Source organism: Dendrobates tinctorius, unplaced genomic scaffold (assembly GCF_039654945.1).
Source record: "Dendrobates tinctorius isolate UK_male_01 unplaced genomic scaffold, ASM3965494v1 ptg000022l, whole genome shotgun sequence".
NCBI classification, from domain to species: Eukaryota; Metazoa; Chordata; class Amphibia; order Anura; family Dendrobatidae; genus Dendrobates; species Dendrobates tinctorius.
The window spans coordinates 89,643,992-89,663,808 of record NW_027361690.1 but is presented as its reverse complement, the minus strand read 5'-3'; the positions used below and the strand labels follow the sequence as shown (position 1 = coordinate 89,663,808).

The 19,817-nt window shown below is 48.1% G+C and overlaps 1 protein-coding gene across 8 annotated transcripts in view; it reads left to right on the top strand.

The window, feature by feature from the left end:
• Nucleotides 1-18,807, top strand: part of MEGF11 (multiple EGF like domains 11) — an 815,865-nt gene extending 797,058 nt beyond the window's left edge. For 6 of the 8 annotated variants that reach the window (XM_073568888.1, XM_073568889.1, XM_073568884.1 and 3 more), the window contains 2 exons: nt 1,016-1,222; nt 17,378-18,807. In XM_073568888.1, coding sequence (XP_073424989.1) covers nt 1,016-1,222; nt 17,378-17,553 — 383 coding nt within the window. In that variant the 3' untranslated portion in view covers nt 17,554-18,807. Of the gene's footprint in view, nt 1-1,015; nt 1,223-1,935; nt 1,998-17,377 lie in introns of all 8 variants that reach the window. The other 2 variants (XM_073568886.1, XM_073568891.1) reach the window with 2 other exon arrangements.
• Nucleotides 18,808-19,817: the final 1,010 nt, after the last annotated feature.

The following is a 19,817-nucleotide window of genomic DNA, read 5'->3' as shown; positions in this document are numbered from 1 at the left end:
GGGGGCGGAGCTACCCCCGGCCGTGCGTGCGCTTAAAAAGCGCTAATGTGAAACCGGCCTTAGAAAGTTGTGAGAAATAGATATTGCCAGAAGAAGCCTCAGCTGTCTAAAGTTTATAGGTAGCGTAAAGGGAATCTGTCACAAGTTTTTTTTTTTCTGTTTCCCTTGAGAGCAGCATAATGTAGGGGCAGAGACCCTGATTCCAACTATGTGTCACTTAGTGTACTGGGTGCAGCAATTGTGACACAATTAGAGTTTTTATATATAACATGGAGCAGAGCTCAGAAAGCTAACCCCACCCACACCCCTTATTAACACCTTTCTGTGTACTTTGTATATTGGCAGTAACCTGCTAATCAGTGCTGGAGGGCATGGCCGGACCACGACACAGGTGGGCACTAGTCTGGCAATGGTAATCTCACACTTATAAAACACTCATTGTATTGAAACAACAGTACACAGCCTAATAAGTGACACATCACTGAAATCTATGTTTCAGACCCTAACTCATGCTGTTCTCAGATCACATAACAAAAATCTGCTGACAGATTTCCTTTAGGGAATAATATATACCCTTTGCCCAAATGCAAAATCTGTATTAGGGACCCAAACAAACCATGCACCATTTCTAATACTGGTATATGTAGTAGAGGGGTCTTTGACCCTCTTCAAGCACCAAGACACAGGTACAACTGTTACTTCCGTCCCTCCCCAATTTTAGTGACACCCTTGATGTTAGGTAAGAAATTTGGGAATAGAATTAGATGAATTATGAGCGTTTTGTCACTGCGGCCACACAGGGTGAATCTTTAGGTAGTGCTATACTTAAAGCTCTGTAAGACTCCACCTCCCGCTAACATCCTCCACATTTTTGCCCTTGACTTACCAGCTCTTAGAGTGATCATTTGTTTTTAACCTTTAGGACTTCCCCCTTTCCTGCCATTTCTCCTGCTGCCTCCTGAGCTCCAGTCTCGTCCCCCAGATTTTTTTGACTTGTGTTTGTTGCTTTTTGCAGATTGTATGAAAGAGTCAGGGTGCAGTTCCAGCACCTGCTCTCTGAGCAGCAGTGAGAACCCTTATGCCACCATTACAGACCCCCCCGCGCAGCACTCCAAACACTCAGAGAACAGCTACGTGGAAATGACCTCACCTGTCCATACTGATGCCCCATACTCAGATATACCACCCTCATCAAAAGCTAACAAAAATGTATATGACGTGGGTAAGTGTCAGTTTCCATGCCAGCTGCACATGTGCATGATGCTGTAGCACCAGACTTGCTTGATGCCAGCACAGACCAGTCTGCATGACCTGCTGACAGACATTGCTTGCTTCATTCATCCAAGTGACCAACTGTGCTCATCCCCATTCTCAGGTTTCTTAAAGTGTATATGATCCGATTCCTTGCTCATAACGGCGCATGGTATGCATATCATAAATGTAGATCTTGTGAAAGCAGTAGAAACAGGAACTCCACATCAGTTTATACCTATAATTATTCATTTTGGAACCTGCACAGGCCATCAGGAAATCTAAAGGGTGCATTACCTGCCCAAATTCAATTAGATTTTAAATTAGCAGTGAACCCTTTATGTAGAGGAGACAGTGAGTGTTGAGTTAACTCAATCCAGGAAGAGATCCCATTTTATTTACCGTATTTGTTTTGTGGTCTTCTTGCCAGTAAATCTGTCCTCGCAATGAAGGCAATCATTTGCTGCATGATATCAGTGGTTATACAGTACAGGAACTGTAGTCAGTTTGTGGTCAGTTTAGTGGTCTGTAGGGTTATCAGTGTGTGTGAAGCCCCATCGTACCCTGGCTTTTGAAAACGTATGCAAAAAAGTTTAGAAAAAATACAACTGCGGAAATGTTTCTATAAATGCAATCGTCTATTACTCCCTGCACATTAAAACCCTGATCAATGTTTTCTATTAGAAACCAACCCTATCTTCTTCCTGCTCCTTCTGTATCTGCCATATCCTGCCTCCTAAGGACAGGTTAGTCTGGTCTGTCTCTTGTGAAAGAAAATGTCCTCACCTCCATCTGTACAAGTCATAATTGGTGAAGGGCGAACCGTGGATGTTCTGGTCCAGCAGGTTCTGCTGAACAGTTAAAAAAAAAAAAAAAAGTTTGGTTTGGGTACCAGAACAGTACCCGAACCCAGACCCCATTCAGATGAATGGGAGGCTGAACATCCATGGTTTGCCATGCTGTCATCTGCATGAGAGAGCAACAAACACTGGCTGTGATCTGCAGTAAGATCATTATCGCCGGTCAGAGTGCTGCAGCACCCTCGCTGTCATCTGACAGCGTGTGAGCCAGCAGCTGTGACCGGAGGTAAAAAGATTACCTCCGGTCACAGGCGTCGCTGATGGGCCTACTACTTCCATCAGCCTAAGCCTGCTGTAGCTGATAACAGTGAGATCAGGCTCCGGCTGATGGAAGTATTCATCAGCTGGCACCTGTGCTAGAAATAAATAAATTAAAAACAAAAGAACATGGGTTTCCCCTCTATTTTTGATAACCAGTTTGCCAAAATTGACATCTGCGGACCACAACCCTCAGCTGTCAACTTTATCATGGTTGGTTTTAAATTATTTAAATAAATTTAAAAAAGCAGCTTGGGGTTCCCCCCATTTTTGACAACTAGCCAAGCTAAAGCATATAACTGTGGGATAGTATTCTCAGGCTGGTAAGGGGTCATGGATATTGGCCCTCCCAGCCTTAAAAATAGCAGCCCACAGCTGCCCCTAAAAATCTATTAGATGCGTCAGTTCTGGAGCTTTGCCCGACTCTTCCCACATGCCCTGTGGCAGTGGCAAGTGGGGTTAATATTTGTGAGGTTGATGTCAACTGTTTTATGACCACTGATATCAAACTCACAAGTTAGTAATGGAGAGGAGTCTATAAGAAGCCTCTCCATTACTAACCGCATAGTCAGATTGTAAATAAACACACAGCCAGAATAAAGTTCTTTATTTGAAAATAAATATACACACCGTTTTACTTTTTTATTTAGAAATAAAAGTTATACGCCCATTCCAATGAAGCCATCTTCCCCTGTAAAAAAAAACAATAATATTCCAATGAAGCCATCGGCCCCTGTAAAAAAACAGAAATAATAACCAGCAATAATATTCACCAAACGCCCATTCCATTGAAGCCCTGGTCTTTCTGAAAAAAAAGAACAAAAATAAAAAAACAAAAAAACAACCATATCCCTCACGTGTCTGACATCCCGTCCCACGCAATAATCCATGTCTGCGATGAGCGGTTTTCTTCAACCTGGACAGTATCAAGATGCGACCATTCAGGCTGAAAACCATGGAAGAATGAGCTGCTGCGAGCGCAGTATCGGTGACTAGCGGTCACTTCGCTGTCAGCTTGGCCGATGAAGTTCGGTGATCTCAATGAGTTCACCATAAGAAATTTATCACTGTGAACTGCAGTTTTAGAGTATTGAAATATGGGGAGCATCCCTTTACTCAATATTCCTCTTCCTGAGAGTCTGGGATGAAGTTGTCTGAGTCTTTCAGTTTAAAACCTACCCCAATGTTCTGCTGCTACAAATTACTGTTATTATGTTCATGTTATATTACAGTCTAAGTGAGTGCCTTTACAGGATTTAAGCTTTTAAAAGGTTATTCCCACAATCAAATTAATATTCTCAAAGCAGAGTAAATGTATACGTATTGTTAATATACAGTGCATCCAGTTTAGCTGGATGGCGGTCCTATTCTTACACTACTAAAACTATACTCAGCAGCACCCTGCTTCTCTTAAATATTGCATACACCTTCCTCCCTCTATTGTGTGCTTTTGACTATTCCCACCTTCCCGAGTTGATGACTTACAGCTGTGTTAGGAGCAAACTGACTAAATGTGTAAGGCTGTGTGCCCACTTTGCATTTTTTAAGCATTTCTGCCGCGTTTTTGCCGCTGCGTAAACGCTTAAAAAAAGGCTAACAAAATGCATTCCCATGCAATCCTATGGGATTCCGCAGTTGTTGTGCCAATGCTGCGGATTTTTCCGCTGCGGGATCGCAAAGCGGTAAATTCCGCCGCATGTCCGCTAATTCTGTGGAATCGCGGCGATTCCGCCGCCATAGGATTGCATTGAAACGCTCACTTTACGCTTGTGGCTATGCCCACCATGCGTAAAGTGAGTGTTTCATGTGTGGATGGTACCCAGGGTCTGGAGGAGAGGAGACTCTCCTCCATGCCCTGGGTACCATATTCCTGTTAAAAATAGAATTAAAATGAAAAATAGGGATATACTTACCCTCTGTCGGCCCCCGGAGTCTTCGCGAGACCGCTACATCATCAGAGGTCATTTGCGCAATGCATCCCTGGGAACGGAAGTTGCTGGCAGCGCCGATGAGGACCGGGAGGACTCCAGGGGCCGACAGAGGGTGAGTATATCCCTATTTTTTTTATTATTTTTAACTTTCTATCTTTTACTATTGATGCTGCATTGGCAGCATCAATAGTAAAAAGTTGGTCACACTTGTCAAGCACTATGCTTGACAAGTGTGACCAACCTGTCAATCACTTTTCCAAGCGATGCTTCGAATCGCTTGGAACAGCGCTAGCATTCTGCAAGCTAAAAACGCTTGCAAAACGCTTGTGTTTTGCGGGAAAACGCATGCGAATTCTGCATGCGTTTTACCCGCGGCGGGGTGTTGCGGAAATGCTGCGGACAATTCCACAGCATTTCTGCAACGTGGGCACATAGCCTAAAACAGCCAAGCTTCCAGCCCTGCTATACAGTGCTTATCTTTGCTTCCTTCATTACAGATATTTGGCACATCATCAAAGTAATGTACATTTAAAATACACTCTTTACTTCTGTGCACTGAGTGGTCCTGTATACAACTTTATCTGAAAAATTTGATCTTTTGCCTTCTACATCAAAGTTCCAGCAGAGCTCAACTGTCCTGTACTCCGATGTGCTGTGGCTTCAGAACACAGATCAAATAAGAAGGCACTACAAAGCTGAGAAAAATGATGAGTGATTTAAAACTGGAAATTCTATTTTATGGATGTGTGGCGCCCTACGTCTTTACCACCACAAAAGGGTTAAATATGTACTGTTTTGTAGGTGTCTTGTGAGCAATGGGAGTTATGCTTTCTTTGCTAGAGACCACAACACACACACAATTTACCTCACTCCCTTACTTGTCTGAAGCTTAGAGCTTTGCAGACATGCCCTAACTGGGAGGGGGAGGAGTCCAGAGTTGTTGTTTTCAGTGAAGGAGAAGAAGGGAAGATGAAGAATGCTCCTGGAAGCCATGACATGCGCTTCCTTCAGGAGCAAAGCTAATAAGAATCAGGGAATCAGCCCCTAGACCATCCATGCTTTCAGAGCAGGGTGGTAAGCTGAGAGACTGTGTGAGTTTATACAACCAACAGCAAAGTATTTTCCCCGGGATGACTGCCGCAACTAGGATCAGTGAAGGATTGTGCAAGAAGGAACTCGAGCTTCACACAGGATCCAAGCTGCAAGCTGCCAACGGAGGAAAACACAGTGAGTAGTGGCTATGCTGGAAAGTTCTAAACTCCGGGATGCCTTGGTCCCAGAAGGGATTACATTAGCAGGAAGCTTACACCGAGTCACAGCAGAGTGAAGGATATCTCCCATTCTGCAGAGCAGACTATAACCTGGTGAGAGTTGCAATATCTCCTTTGAACTGCACCTGAACTACAGTAAATGATAAAGTTACTTTCCTTGTCTCCTGCCTTATAACTCCGTGCCTTCTACTTGCATCACAATCTCTGGGGGTCAGCCCTGGTTGGAGAGGGTTAAACATCTGCCCTGCCATCACCACCTACTTCCCCAGGGATCATCTGCAGTGCCAGCTATACTACAGTCGAACACTCCAACTGGCGTCACGAATCACTACATAAGCTTTATCCCTAATCAATACTCCCCTTTTCCATGACCGCCTGGGGCCACGGACCGGGTCACTACCACTGTGACACATCCCTTTAAGATGACCGTCCCGGTACCGAGTATCCCACGGCCTCTGGGGTGCGTCAGATGTATATGGCAAAAGATTATCCTATACTATATTCATCAACAGAGCAGCATTTCTAGTTTTGCATCATTTATCTCTCAGCAGCAGGCATCACGCACAGCTCAACCCTGCTTGTCTCAGCTTTGCTGTGCCAGTTATTTTAAGCTCCACAGTGGAGGTAAAGAAGAGCAGAGTGCAGAAACATTGCGTTCGGCTGGAAACCAGCTAACAGACCAGCGCTGGAAAAACACACATGCAGCTATGTTGATGTAGATGGCAGAAGAATAAAAATTCTTCAGAGTACTGTGTAGGACCATACAGTATACTGTAAAGAAGAATAGAGTGCACCACTACCTGTATATAGTCAGGGCTGGCTCTGATAGAGGAATGTCTCTGCAAGAACTAAAGCGGCACGGTACGGCAGGCTGCATAGACTACAGTACAGTCAACCAAAGGGAAATCTGTACCCTAATTTGTCTAAACCTACACTGAAACTGTTATTGCCCTGCTGGACCCAAAAAACGCTCTCTGGTTGTAGTGTAGAAAAAATTGTATCATTCTACAATTGCAGATGTGAGACATGCAGGGTCTGTAAAAGTATTGGTGTTCCCTGCAAAGTGACTGGTGTGCCCCTTTGAGTGGCACCAGCTGGTTTCTTAAAAACTCACAAGGTGGTTCCTTGGTAGGTTGCCTGAAAAGCCTACAGTTACTGTACGACAAGCCAGTATATTGGGAACTCCTGCAAATCTGTGATTACCAACCCCATGGAAGGACCACAAAAGAAGACATCTAATTCAATAAATCTGTGAAATTCAATGTCAGTGGATTGCACAGTGGCTCCTCTTACATCTTGGCAGCAGGCCACTCTCTATCTCATTTATTGATCATATTTTCTGTATGCGATACTTTTTAGATGGAGAACGCTAAATTCAGTTTGAGTCTACTACTAGGTTCAGTAATAAATAATCATGGAAGAACATGTGTAGTCCTTAGTTGTGCAAACTAAAGACTTGTCAATGGGTTTCCTCTGGTACTGCAACTCACTTATGTTCATGTGTAGGAGAAGCCGTCCCCGCTTTGTGCCCGGGCCGGAACCAAGGGGGCTGTCACCAAGGTTCCTAGGGAAACTGTTTCCTGGGGACAGAATTAGAGGACGGGACATAGAGAGTTCCAGAGAGGTTGGGGGAGGAGCCAGTATAAAAAGGTCTGAAGATGCTAGGAGGGGTGAGTCATCAGAACAGGAGAGGTGGAGAAAGGAAGCGCCAGAGAGCCAGAGCAAAAGTCAGAGCAGAGCGGGGAGAGCAGCGAACAGAGAGACTGCAGGGAGACTCACCACAGGCAGAAGGGAGACGGCACCTAGCCGTCCAGGAGGGAGACGCTGACGGTTCAGCCGCGCTCCTAGTGGCCGCCACCACTGGACTCCACCCCGTGGGTGCGGCCCGTCCGCTCCCGCCCACGGCAGCCGCCGCCCGACTCCACCCCGTGAGCGCGGCCCATCCGCTCCCGTTCGCGGCAGCCGCCGCCCAACTCCGCCCCACGGGTGCGGTCCGTCCTCTCCCGCCTGCGGCAGCCGCCACCCGACTCCGCCCCATGGGTGCGGCCCGTCTGCTCCCGCCCACGGCAGCTGCTGCCCAACTCAGCCCTGCGGGTGCGGCCTGTCAGCTCCCGCCCACAGCAGATGACGCCCCGCGGCCACCTGCTCCAGTTCGCAGCTGCGGCCTGTCCGCCGCCAGCCGCAGTCGCTGCAGCTCCGTTCGGGGCTGCGGCCTCCATTCTCCAGCCCCCAAGTGGCACTGCACCGCCTCTGCCTGGAGTCGCCACCTTGCGGAACTCTTCCGGGGCCTGTTGTGCCCCCACCTCGCCTGGGCACAGGAACGCCCGAAGTCTTCGTCAGATCCTCGTTGGCTGGGCCCAGCGGCTGCAACGCCAAAGCATCATCGTTCAAGACCCTGCCGGACGTCAGAGAGGATAAGTGACACTTTTATAACTAAGGACCCGTAGTCGGCCATACCGCGGCCCTATAGTGAGCCGGGTTAGTCGTGTTCGCATTACCGTGTGTTTCTTGTATTGATCCCCTGTGTGGGCAGTTATTGTTAGCTTGTTCGGTTGCTCAAGACAGCCCCAAAGGCATCTATAGATATAAAGGTTATACCTTAAAGCTCAAACCGTCTCACGCCTCATCACTACATCCCCCGTACCTGCGAGTACTACATTTGGCGTAGTCGGCAGGATGCAGTCTCCGAGTGTGAGCGGGGATGTCGCAGTTCAAAGGGGGGGCAACACTGGCCCCCGGTCCAGCATTTCCTTGGGGGCTATGCTGAGCAACTTGCCTAGGTACTCCGGCACCAATACCATGCTGTGGAGCTGGACCGAACGGATGCGAGGGTTGTTTAGAATGCATCCGATGACCCCTGACTTGGAAGCTGAGGTAGCCCTTATGGCATTGAACGGGGAGGCCCGGGATTCCATAATGTTGAAACCCCCAGGACAGCGTAACACCTTTGTTAGGGTCTTACAGATATTGGAGGAGACACATGGGGATCCGACAAATGTGGGGGAACTGAGAACCCGGTTGTTCAGTCGTATGCATGGGGAAGGGGAGACGGTCACCCAGTACATGAATGCTCTCCAGGAATTATATACCGCCATAGAGCAGAAGGACGGCGTGGGGGTGGGACCCATTGACCTCACCCTACGTGACCTTTTAGTGACCAGACTCCGAGACCCTCTGACTAAGCAGGCCGCGGGAGCAGGTCCGGTTAAACCCGCATATGGCTTTCTCCGAGGCGGGGAGTCAGGCGCGTGCACGGGAGCAGGAACAAGGGTTGGCAATCCCCGTGGGAAAGGTCTGGAGCACAGAAGTCTTCGTGAATGCCACTGAAGAGCCACAGTGGGTGGAAGACATGAGCTGGGGGGACGCCGCTCGGAGCCAGAAACCACGACGAGGGGTGGTGGAAATCCCGGGGATCTGGTCGCGGGGTGTCCAGTGGTGTGGGCAGAGCTTGAAGGCCATGCCATACGATACCTAGTCGATACAGGGTCACAAGCAACGACCATGCCAGAGACTTATTTTCAGCGGCATTTTCCTCAAGTACTAAGACCCCAGTGGGGGTCCGTGATAAAGCTGGTAGCCGCCAACCAGCTGCCGGTTCCTGTTGTTGGAGTAGTCTGGATGCAGATTTCGTTATGCGGCAAACCACTCGGCCGCCGGGGAGTGATCCTGACCCAGGGAGATGCCAACGATAAACACCCGGTGACCCTGGGTATGAATATATTACGAGAGTTCGGCAGCATACTCCTGAACGAGCCCACTCAAGAGACTCTGAGCCAGTGGGGCTCCCGCACACCCCAAGGGCAGGTCTTCCAACAGTTGGTGCGGGGAGCGTGAGTCCGACAGGACTGTCGGGAGGGCGAGGCGCTGGGGAAGGTGATCGCTCCGGCAGCCCCTCCGCTTGTTCTGCCGCCAGGACAGACGGTGGTAGCCTTGCCAATCCAGGCCCCTGCGCCCCTGGAAGGAGTGGAGATGCAGGTAAAGCCAAGCCTCTCGGAGCGCCTGCCCCCCGGAGTCCTGGTGGCCCGCACCCTGGCCACCGTGCGGAAAGGGACCGTCCTGGTGCGGTGCGTTTAACCTAGAAGACCAAGACATCGTTCTGAAACCATGGGCCGATATGGCAAAACTAGTGAGACCCCTGGAGGAGGTGCTCCCGGCTCCGGCGTTCCAGCTAAAAGTGCAGACGGGGAACCCATGGGCAGTATCCATCCGATCCCTTCAGACCCAAGGGTCCTCGGCCAGAGAAAAGGGGCCAAATTATCCTGGAAAAAATGCGAGCAGAACTCTCTGGCCTCACCCCGGCCCAGATACTCCAGGTAAAAACACTTCTGGGCCAATATCAGGAGGTATTCGCCAAACATGAGGACGATTTCGGATGTACCACGGCCATCATGCATGGTATTCCCACTGCAGGAACGTCTCCTATTAGAGAACGATATCGGCAGACTCCCCCACAGCTCTATCAAGAGGTAAAGACTCTATTGGGCCAAATGCTACGAAAAGGAGTTATTCAAGAAAGCCAGAGCCCTTGGGCAGCCCCCCATCGTGTTGGTCCGCAAGAAAGATGGCAGTTTGCGGTTAAGTGTGGATTATCGGAAGTTGAACGCCTGTACCATCAAAGACTCGTGCCCGCTGCCCCGCATTGAAGAATCCCTATCCGCCTTGGGAAAAGCGACATATTTCTCAACCTTAGATCTGGCCAGTGGGTACTGGCAGGTGCCAATGTCGGAAGAAGACCGAGCCAAGACTGCATTCATTCTTCCTATGGGACTGTTCGAATTCAGTCGTATGCCGTTTGGGCTGGCCAACGCCCCGGGGACTTTTCAACAGCTGATGGAGCGGTGTCTGGGAGATCTCAAATTTGAGGCCACGCTGATATACCTGGTACCTGGATGACATCATCATCTATGCCGCTACGTTTGAGGACCACCTGCTGCGGTTGGGGCAGGTGCTCGGCCGGCTGCAGGAGTACAGATTGAAGGTAAAACCCCAGAAATGCCACCTATTCCGGACACAGATCAAATATCTGGGGCATTCCATCTCTGCAGAAGGCGTAAGACCGTCCCGGGAAAAGGTCGCCGCGATCCAGGGGTGGTCTACTCCTGAGGCGGTAAAAGATGTACGAGCCTTCCTGGGGTTGGCCGGATATTACCGTCCTTTCGTAAAGAATTTTGCGTGTCGAGCCCGAGCCCTGCAAAACCTGCTAAGGGGGGCCCCTGCCGGAGCGAATGGATGGAAGATTCAGTGGCGAGAACCGCAGGAAGAGGCCTTCCAAGATCTTAAGGCCGCACTCTCGGATGCCCCGGTGTTAGCTTATGCGGATTTCTCGCAGCCATTCATACTGCACACCGACGGGAGTCTCCACGGGCTAGGAGCTGTTTTGTCACAAGTCCAAGACGGCTGGGAGAAAGTGATCGCTTATGGCAGCCGATCACTCCACGACTCCGAACGTAATCCTGACAATTACAGTTCCTTTAAGCTCGAGCTCCTCGCGGTAGTGTGGGCCATGACGGAGCGGTTCGCAGAGTACCTGGCAGGCTCCGAGGTGGTAGTACGGACCGACAACAACCCGCTGGCCCACCTTGAAAATGCCAAACTAGGGGCCCTGGAGCAACGATGGGTGGCCCGGATGGCCAAATTCAAATACAAGATCATTTACAAAAGAGGAGCGGAGAATGTACATGCTGACGCACTCTCCAGGATCCGACGTACAACTCCAGGGCGAAGTCAGGACGGCGAACTAGAGGGAGAAGAGACGCCGTTCGCTCTGGTCCCCCCCGAACTCACCGCCCTCACCCAGAACAATCTCACATAGGGCCCGCTGGGGGCATGCTGGAACAGCCCCGGTATAAATGGATCCAGCAGCAGGAAGATGAAGAAATTGGGCCCCTGCGTCAGTGGGTGGCCATGGACCAACTACCTAATGACACTCAGCGGCAAACTTTAACCCAGGATACCTTACTAATGTTACGACAGTGGGAAAAATTGATGATCGAAGAAGGACTATTGTACCGGAAAACAGTATCACGGACAACATCAGCAATCACTTGGCAGGTCATGGTATCGGGAGCCCAACTCAGCGGGCTTGCCCGCGAGGCCCATGAGAAGGGGGCACATTTTGGGGCACAAAAGACATTTCAGTGGCTGCAGCAAAAGGCCTACCACCCTCGCTTGCAGACCACCGTGGAAGAAGTTTGCCGTGCCTGTCGCCTATGTGAACTAGCTAAACCACCTGCGCAGCGGGCTCCAGTCCAGACAATTGTTACAGCAGCGCCCCTCGAACTCTTAATGGTGGACTACGTAACCATTGGCCCGGCATACCAAGAGTATGAACACTGTCTTGTCATGGTGGACCATTTCACCAAGTTCGCCGTGGTGACCCCTACCCAAGATCAAACCGCAGAATCAGCCGCCTATGCGATTTGCAAAAACTTTATCCAAGTTTACGGCTGCCACCAATGGATCCATTCACATCAAGGCGCGTGCTTCCTTGGAAAAGTCATGAAAGAACTACATCGACTGTATGGCATCGACAAATCCCGTACCACTCCGTATCACCCACGAGGGAATGGGGCCTGCGAGCGATTTAATCGGACATTGATTCAAATGTTGCGCACCCTGGAGAGTGACCGTAAGGCCCGCTGGCCCGAATATGTCCCTGAACTGGTATGGGTTTATAACAACCGGGTGCACCGAGTCACCGGGTACACTCCCTACTCGCTGCTATTCGGCCGGGAAGGCAAAGGAATTATGGAGGTAGAGTTGAATCCGGAAGAGAAACAACCATGGACAGGGGTCTCCTCGTGGGTCAGGAACCATCGGCTTCGGTTGCAAACCTTGCACGGAATTGTACACACCAAACTTCAGGACCTGGAACACCCCGGGGGGACACTGCCTCAACTCATTAACTTCCGGGCCGGAGATCGAATACTCGTGCGTGATCAGTGCCCTCAGCACAAGTTAGAACCCCGCTGGGAAGAGGATCCCTATCGGATATTGCGCAGGGTAAGCCCCGATGGGCCAGTGTACGAGATACAATCAGAGAAAGACAAGGACCTCCCCACTCGTACCGTACATCGCAATATGTTACGACCCTGTACATCCGCAGACCCTGCACGACCTCCTCAGGTCCAGGAACCCCCACCAGCAGTCTGGGATGAAGACGACGAAGAAGAAGCCCAGACTGTACAAACGGACACTGCAGGAGATGATACTCCGGCGGACCCAGTCGACCCACCAGGCCTGGTCGATCCGCCACTTTCTGCCACCCCAGAATCATAGAATCATAGAATCATAGAATCGTAGAGTTGGAAGGGACCTCCTGGGCCATCTGGTCCAACCCCCTGCTCAAAGCAGGATTCGTTAAATCATCCCAGTCAGATGTCTGTCCAGCCTCTGTTTGAAGACATCCATTGAAGGAGAACTCACCACTTCTCGTGGCAGCTTGTTCCACTCATTGATCACTCTAACTGTCAAAAAGTTTTTTCTAATATCTAATCTGTGTCTCCTCCCATTCAGTTTCATCCCATTGCTTCTAGTCTTTCCTTGTGTAAATGAGAATAAAGATGATCCTTCTACAATGTGACAGCCCTTGAGATATTTGTAGACAGCTATTAAGTCTCCTCTCAGTCTTCTCTTTTGCAAACTAAACAATCCCAAATCCTGCAACCTTTCCTCATAAGACAGGGTTTGCAGACCGGTCACCATTCTGGTTGCTCTTTTCTGAACTTGCTCCAGCTTGTTGATGTCTTTTTTAAAATGTGGTGCCCAAAACTGGACACAATATTCCAGATGAGGTCTGACCAAAGAGGAGTAGAGGGAAATAATGACTTCACGTGATCTAGACTGTATGCTTCTGTTAATACATCCTAGAATTGCATTTGCTTTTTTTGCTGCTGCATCACACTGTTGACTCATATTCAGTTTGTGATCTATTAGTATACCCAAGTCTTTTTCACATGTGCTGTTGCTTAGGCCTATTCCTCCCATTCTGTATATGCTTTTTTCATTTTTATTGCCCAGATGTAGTACTTTGCATTTTTCCCTGTTAAAAACCATTCTGTTAGTTGCTGCCCACTTCTCCAGTTTATTTATATCTTTTTGAATCCTCTCTCTCTCTTCTCTAGTATTAGCTATCCCTCCTAGCTTTGTGTCATCAGCAAATTTAATCAGTTTACCCTCAATTCCTTCATCTAAATCGTTGATAAAGATGTTGAACAATAAAGGGCCCAGGACAGAGCCCTGTGGTACCCCACTTGAGACATTCTTCCAACTGGATGTGCAGCCATTTACGACCACTCTTTGGGTCCGATCACTAAGCCAGTTATGAATCCACCTAACAGTTGCCTTGTCCATTCCATACTTAGTCATTTTTTCAATAAGGATTGTATGAGATACTTTGTCAAATGCTTTGCTGAAGTCAAGATATACTATATCTACAGCATTTCCTTGATCCACCCAATCAGTGATTCCGTCATAGAAGGAAATTAAGTTAGTCTGACATGACTTATTAGTTACAAACCCAGAAGATTCCGCCGCAGTCGAACCATGGTGCTCCGAGCGAACGACAGCTGGAAAGCCCCCCGAACGCTACGAACAGGACCAGTTCGTATGGCTAAAGAAACTTACGCTGCAGAAAAACAGCCCAGGCCTCCCTAAGCCCTCGCCCGAGGACTGGCGAGCATACAGGATGGGGGAGTGTAGGAGAAGCCGTCCCCGCTGTGTGCCCGGGCTGGATCCAAGGGGGCTGTCACCAAGGTTCCTAGGGAAACTGTTTCCGGGGGACAGAATTAGAGGATGGGACATAGAGAGTACCAGAGAGGTTGGGGGAGGAGCCAGTATAAAAAGGTCTGAGGACACCTGGAGGGGTGAGTCAGCAGAACAGGAGAGGTGGAGGAAGGAAGCCAGGAAGCGCCAGAGAGTCAGAGCAAAAGCCAGAGCCAAAGCAGAGCGGGGAGAGCAGCGACCAGAGAGACTGCAGGGAGACTCACCACAGGCAGAAGGGAGACGGCACCTAGCCATCCAGGAGGTAGACGCCGACCGTTCAGCCACGCTACTAGTGACCGCCACTGCCCAACTCCACCCCGTTGGTGCGGCCCGTCCGCTCCCGCCCATGGCAGTCGCCGCCCGATTCTGCCCCACTTGTGTGGCCCGTCCGCTCCCGCCTGCGGCAGCCGCCGCCTGACTCCGCCCTGCGGGTGCAGTCCGACCGACTCCGCCCTCGGCAGCCGCCACCCAACTCCGCCCTGTGGGTGCGGCCCATCCGCTCCTGCCCGCGATAGCCGCTGCCCGACTCCACCCCACGGGTGCGGCCCGTCAGCTCCCGCCCGCAGCAGACGACACCCCGCTCCAGTTCGCGGCTGTGGCTTACCTGCTGCCACCCGCGGCCGACGCCGCCTTACTCCAGTTCGCGGCTGAGGCCTGTCCGCCGCCGGCCGCGGTCCCTGCAGCACTGTTCGGGGCTGCGGCCTCCATTTTCCAGCCCCCAAGCGGCACTGCACCGCCTCCGTCTGGGGTCGCCGCCTTGCGGAACTCTTCCGGGGCCTGTTGTCGGCCATACCGCGGCCCTATAGTGAGCCGGGTTAGTCGTGTTCGCATAACCGTGTGTTTCTTGTATTGTTCCCCTGCATGGGCAGTTATTGTAGCTTGTTTGGTTGCTCAAGACAGCCCCAAAGGCATCTATAGATATAAAGGTTACACCTTAACGCTCAAACCTTCTCACGCCTCGTCACTGCATCCCCCATACATGCGAGTACTACACATGCAATGAGGATGGTCTGTAAAACCAAATATAGCAAACATTTAAAAAGCAATGCTAGATTTTAGGAAAGTCTGACTGTTTTTGTGCGCAATTTACACCCCCTTCAATATGTAGCCAGCCAGGCAACAGGTGAAGTATTGCCCAATACAAGTGATTCTTGTCACCAGATTTAATTCCTGGTGGCTACGATTTTCCAGCCCTATGATAGATCAACACAAACAGGATTTGGTTGAATACACAAGAAAAATGTCTATGATAATGTTAATAGCTGCTACAATTAGGGGAAGTTATGGAGAAACCAAACACAGAGGAACCTCTGTAGGAAATGGGAAAACAGCAAATATAAAATGTGCATTCATTTTTTTATCTGGGCAGGCTGGAGCCTAATTACTTATCTAATATATACCTATGCTGTTGAGTATAGAGATTTTGCATGAGATTCATCATCAGTGTGAACTTGTTGCTTATCCAATATCATAGGAACTTTCCACCTAATAATAGGCTAATGGTGCCTTTACCGAGGCATGGGGGTCACGCATGGCTCAGGATGGTAATTATTCCTAGTAAAGCATGAGCCACGATATTTCCTCTTTGTAAGGTCAGACAATAGTTTGCATTGTCTGAGGAAGTTCTTTATTCTATAAGAGCCTGGCATTGATCTGCTACTGACAATGCAGAAATCTACAATGGTTTGAATAATATTCGAAAAGTTGGGTTAGGGAGAATGTCTTTTCAAAGACTTGCCCTCACCTCTGACCTTTTCTTTTTTTTTCCTGTACGTAAAGTGGTCTCATAGAGTCATATGGGGGCCCTTGGTAATGGTAAGACAGTATGGATTTTTTAATGGGGCTAATAAAGTAGCACTAGTCTGTATTTTTTCCTGTATTGATAATAGAGTTATCGGGGATTTCTTTTTTAACAGATGACTACCTGTAGTCACCACTAAAGGGAGCTTGCTGCATACTATACTATGGTACTAGTGATTTCACTGTGTATGCAGTAAGTGTCTGAGCTCCCTCTAGTGGCAGCTGTTATTTTTAAAGAGTAACCTTTGCTTTAATTTTTATTTCACAAATCAATAGTACACATGAAAATAAGCAATCTTATAATATTTCTTATCAGATACATTTGTTTCTTTCTCCTCCTAGATTGATTTTTCACTCTCAGTTCAAGGTTAAAATCTGTAAAATGTGTATTCAGGGAAGCCAGAGTATCATATTACTTAGAGAGGAGATGCCATTTGACGCTTTTAAAACTGTACGGAGGAAGGAGGAGCTAGAGGCAGATACGGACATTCTGCTGCAAATTTTCCTTGGAGTTCTCCATTGAACTTTACGAGTACCAACTGCCCTCTCCCGTCTCAGTAATGGGAATGCTTGTATTCACTGAAAACAAATTTAACCGAGAATTGAGAATATTGAGAATGATCAGTCCAGGAGAAGAAAGAAGCAGATTTCTCTAATTAGTCATTTTTCAAAGTTTCCTATTTTCATGTGCACTATTGATTAATGAAAAAAAATAATACCACTGGTAGTTTTTAAAGCTTTATCTATGCAGGGGATTTCAAGCTCTGATTCAGGAAAGTGAAGCGCTAAATGTGAAATTGAGAAATTAATCAGCATGACATTTCAAACCTATCTGGACGAAAACGACAAAATGGTATTCAAGGGTGTACAATACATTGATTCTCAGGCGTACCACCACTGCCACCCACTTCTGCTGTTCAGGCTGATAGGTGCCCGCCTGAGCCTGAGCATACCCTCGTTACAGATCACAATGGAAATAGTCACTGTTACTCATACAGTGTAATGGTAAATGGCCTCTTTGTATGGCATCCTCCTCTCCGCCGCCGCCTCCTCAGCAGGTAGCTTCATTGCCGTCACCCGTATGTATTGTGTCAGTCTCAGACCAGTTTGCGATATAGAAGAACAATGTGGGTGGTTTTGGGTGGAGTAGGTGAGAGCAATACATAGCGAGCTGATCAGGAATGAGGAAAGGGTGGGATATTATGATAAGGCTGTGCCTGATGTGCCGCTTGTCTCTTCACAGAGCCGTCGCTCACCCTGCTCCAGGACGCCCAGCACCAGATCCCCAACTACATGCAGAACCCGTACGACCTGCCAAGGAACAGCCACATCCCCAGCCACTACGACCTCCTCCCGGTGCGGCACAGCCCCTCGCATGGGACATTCTGGGATAAGCAGACGGATAAGCAATCTTTATAGAAGTATGAGGACAATGACCGAGCGCGCTCTCATTCTGCAATATGGCCATTCTGTGGGGGGCCGGCACCACTGGACATATGCATGATGTCATTAGGAGACTTTTTTGTACAAATAGGATGTATCTATAGGACACGTCACTGTGTGTATATATATATTTATATGTGTGTGTATACACTGTGTATGGCCAGATACCACTCATCCTCCTATAAGGTACACATGTGAACAGGGACTAGTCCAGCGATGCGTCAGCTTTGGAAATTGCGGGTTACACACAATGCCAGATAATACATGTAAATACGTGTATATAGAGCAGCTTTCTCTAAAGAACTGTATATATGTCATACTCCGATAAGAACGATGAATGCGGTAACGGATTGCCGGTAAATACAAGTCGGTATTACTTATTTATCTACATGAGCCATTTTCTAGTACAATCCCGAGTTTATAATGGTTAAGGGGCTGTGTACATGTTATAGTTAAAGCTCTAGATTGCAGCCATAGGTGCCCCATTGCTTACTGATGGTAATAATCTCATATTTTATTATTAAAAAAAGAAAAAAATCATCTAATAATTTAATTTTCTATGTCCTCTCCCAATGCCGTGCATTGCTCTGCTCATCCTGACCTTCCTGGTTCCTTTATGGAATACTCAAACTACAGAACTGCCTGAAGCGCGGCCGAGCGTAGTAGGAGGAAGAAGCCGCGCGCACGGTGTGTGACTAGTAACAATCCCTATGGGTACCGTAATGGCTGTCATTAATAGTAGTGGAAGTGCAGCGTCTGTTAGGCCAAGATAACTTACTGTACAATGGATGAATGAAATATTTAAGACTCCACATGGGAGGACAACTCGGGGACTTATAGTTTCAAGGTTCTAGTGGAAAATGCACGTTCAGTAATGACGAGGACGGTATATGCTATAGAGATCATCCTGGGAGCATCGCATCTGCTCCACACACGTTCAGCCATCTTCTGGTCAGGGGCTGATAATCCCTAAATGTGTCTCCTACAGACGTACAGTGCTGGGTCACTTGCTCTGCTTGAGAAAGAAAGGCTAACAAAACGGATGGAGGTACATCATGTACGTGGGGAGAGGGGAAAGCTTTCAGCCGCCTTCATAGCACTAAGCCGCAATTTGCTTTTGTAACAAAAAATGCATCACAAAAAATAGACCGAACTGACCAGTTCCAAAGAGAACGGAGCCACTAATTTACTGGAAATAAAAACAGAATTTTTATCCTTTGCCTCATTCAATCCCTTGAATTATTATTTTTTTATTCTTTCATAACAACATGTAGTTGACTGGGCCTGAAGTGCTGGGCTCTGAGTCACGGCAGCAACGTAAAGGTAGGTAATATACGGCAATTCTACACTATATACAATAAAGTATAAATACAGTCATGGCCAAAAGTGTTGGCACCCTTGTTGGGAGACCGCAAAAATCACAGCAATACGACCCGCAAAAACGGGCCGCGAAAAACCCGATAAGTGTAAAAGAAGCCTTATAAGAATATTAGAGGTCAGAGAGGTCCGGCCAAGCACATTTGGACTGTTATAATTGACAATAGGTGGAATATTATGTAAGTACATTATGCTCCAGCAGCAGAATGTCTTTTTGAAAACTTGACTGACACTAAAAGATTGATCGACAAGACATTTATCATGTCAAGGATATTTTTCAGTAGATGAATCATTGCTTTGTATAATACATACCCCAGCTGCTACAGAGTCTGTTTAAAGGGAATGTGTAATCAGAAAATGACCCATTATTTAAATCAGGATTTTATGGTACATGGGTAGTATATCTTAAAAGGGTAGTCTCAACTTTTTAAATTGCTTTAGTTAAAGAGCATGAAGATAATAATACTGACTTCCTTTTTCTATCATTCTCCTGCAATGAGATCTTCTATTTTACATAGTGTACAGCTAGTTTCCATGGAGCTTGGCCACAAGTGCCAGCCCAGCCCCTTGCAAAGAGAGATTCAGGGTGTGTGCACACGTAAGCGTTTTTTAAGCGTTTTTACCAGCAAAACGCTTACAAGAAGCATCCCATTCATTTGAATGAATCCCACACTTTTTGTGCATTTGATGCGTTTTTTCCCGCGGAAAAAAAAACGTATCGCAGTAAAAAAACGCATCATGCTCATTAATTTCGCTGAAAAATCCGCATTTCTAATTATATTCTATGAGACTGGGGGCGCTCCAGAAAAAACGCATAAAAAACTAGCAAAAATCGCGCAAAAAATGCGCGTTTTCTAGGAAGG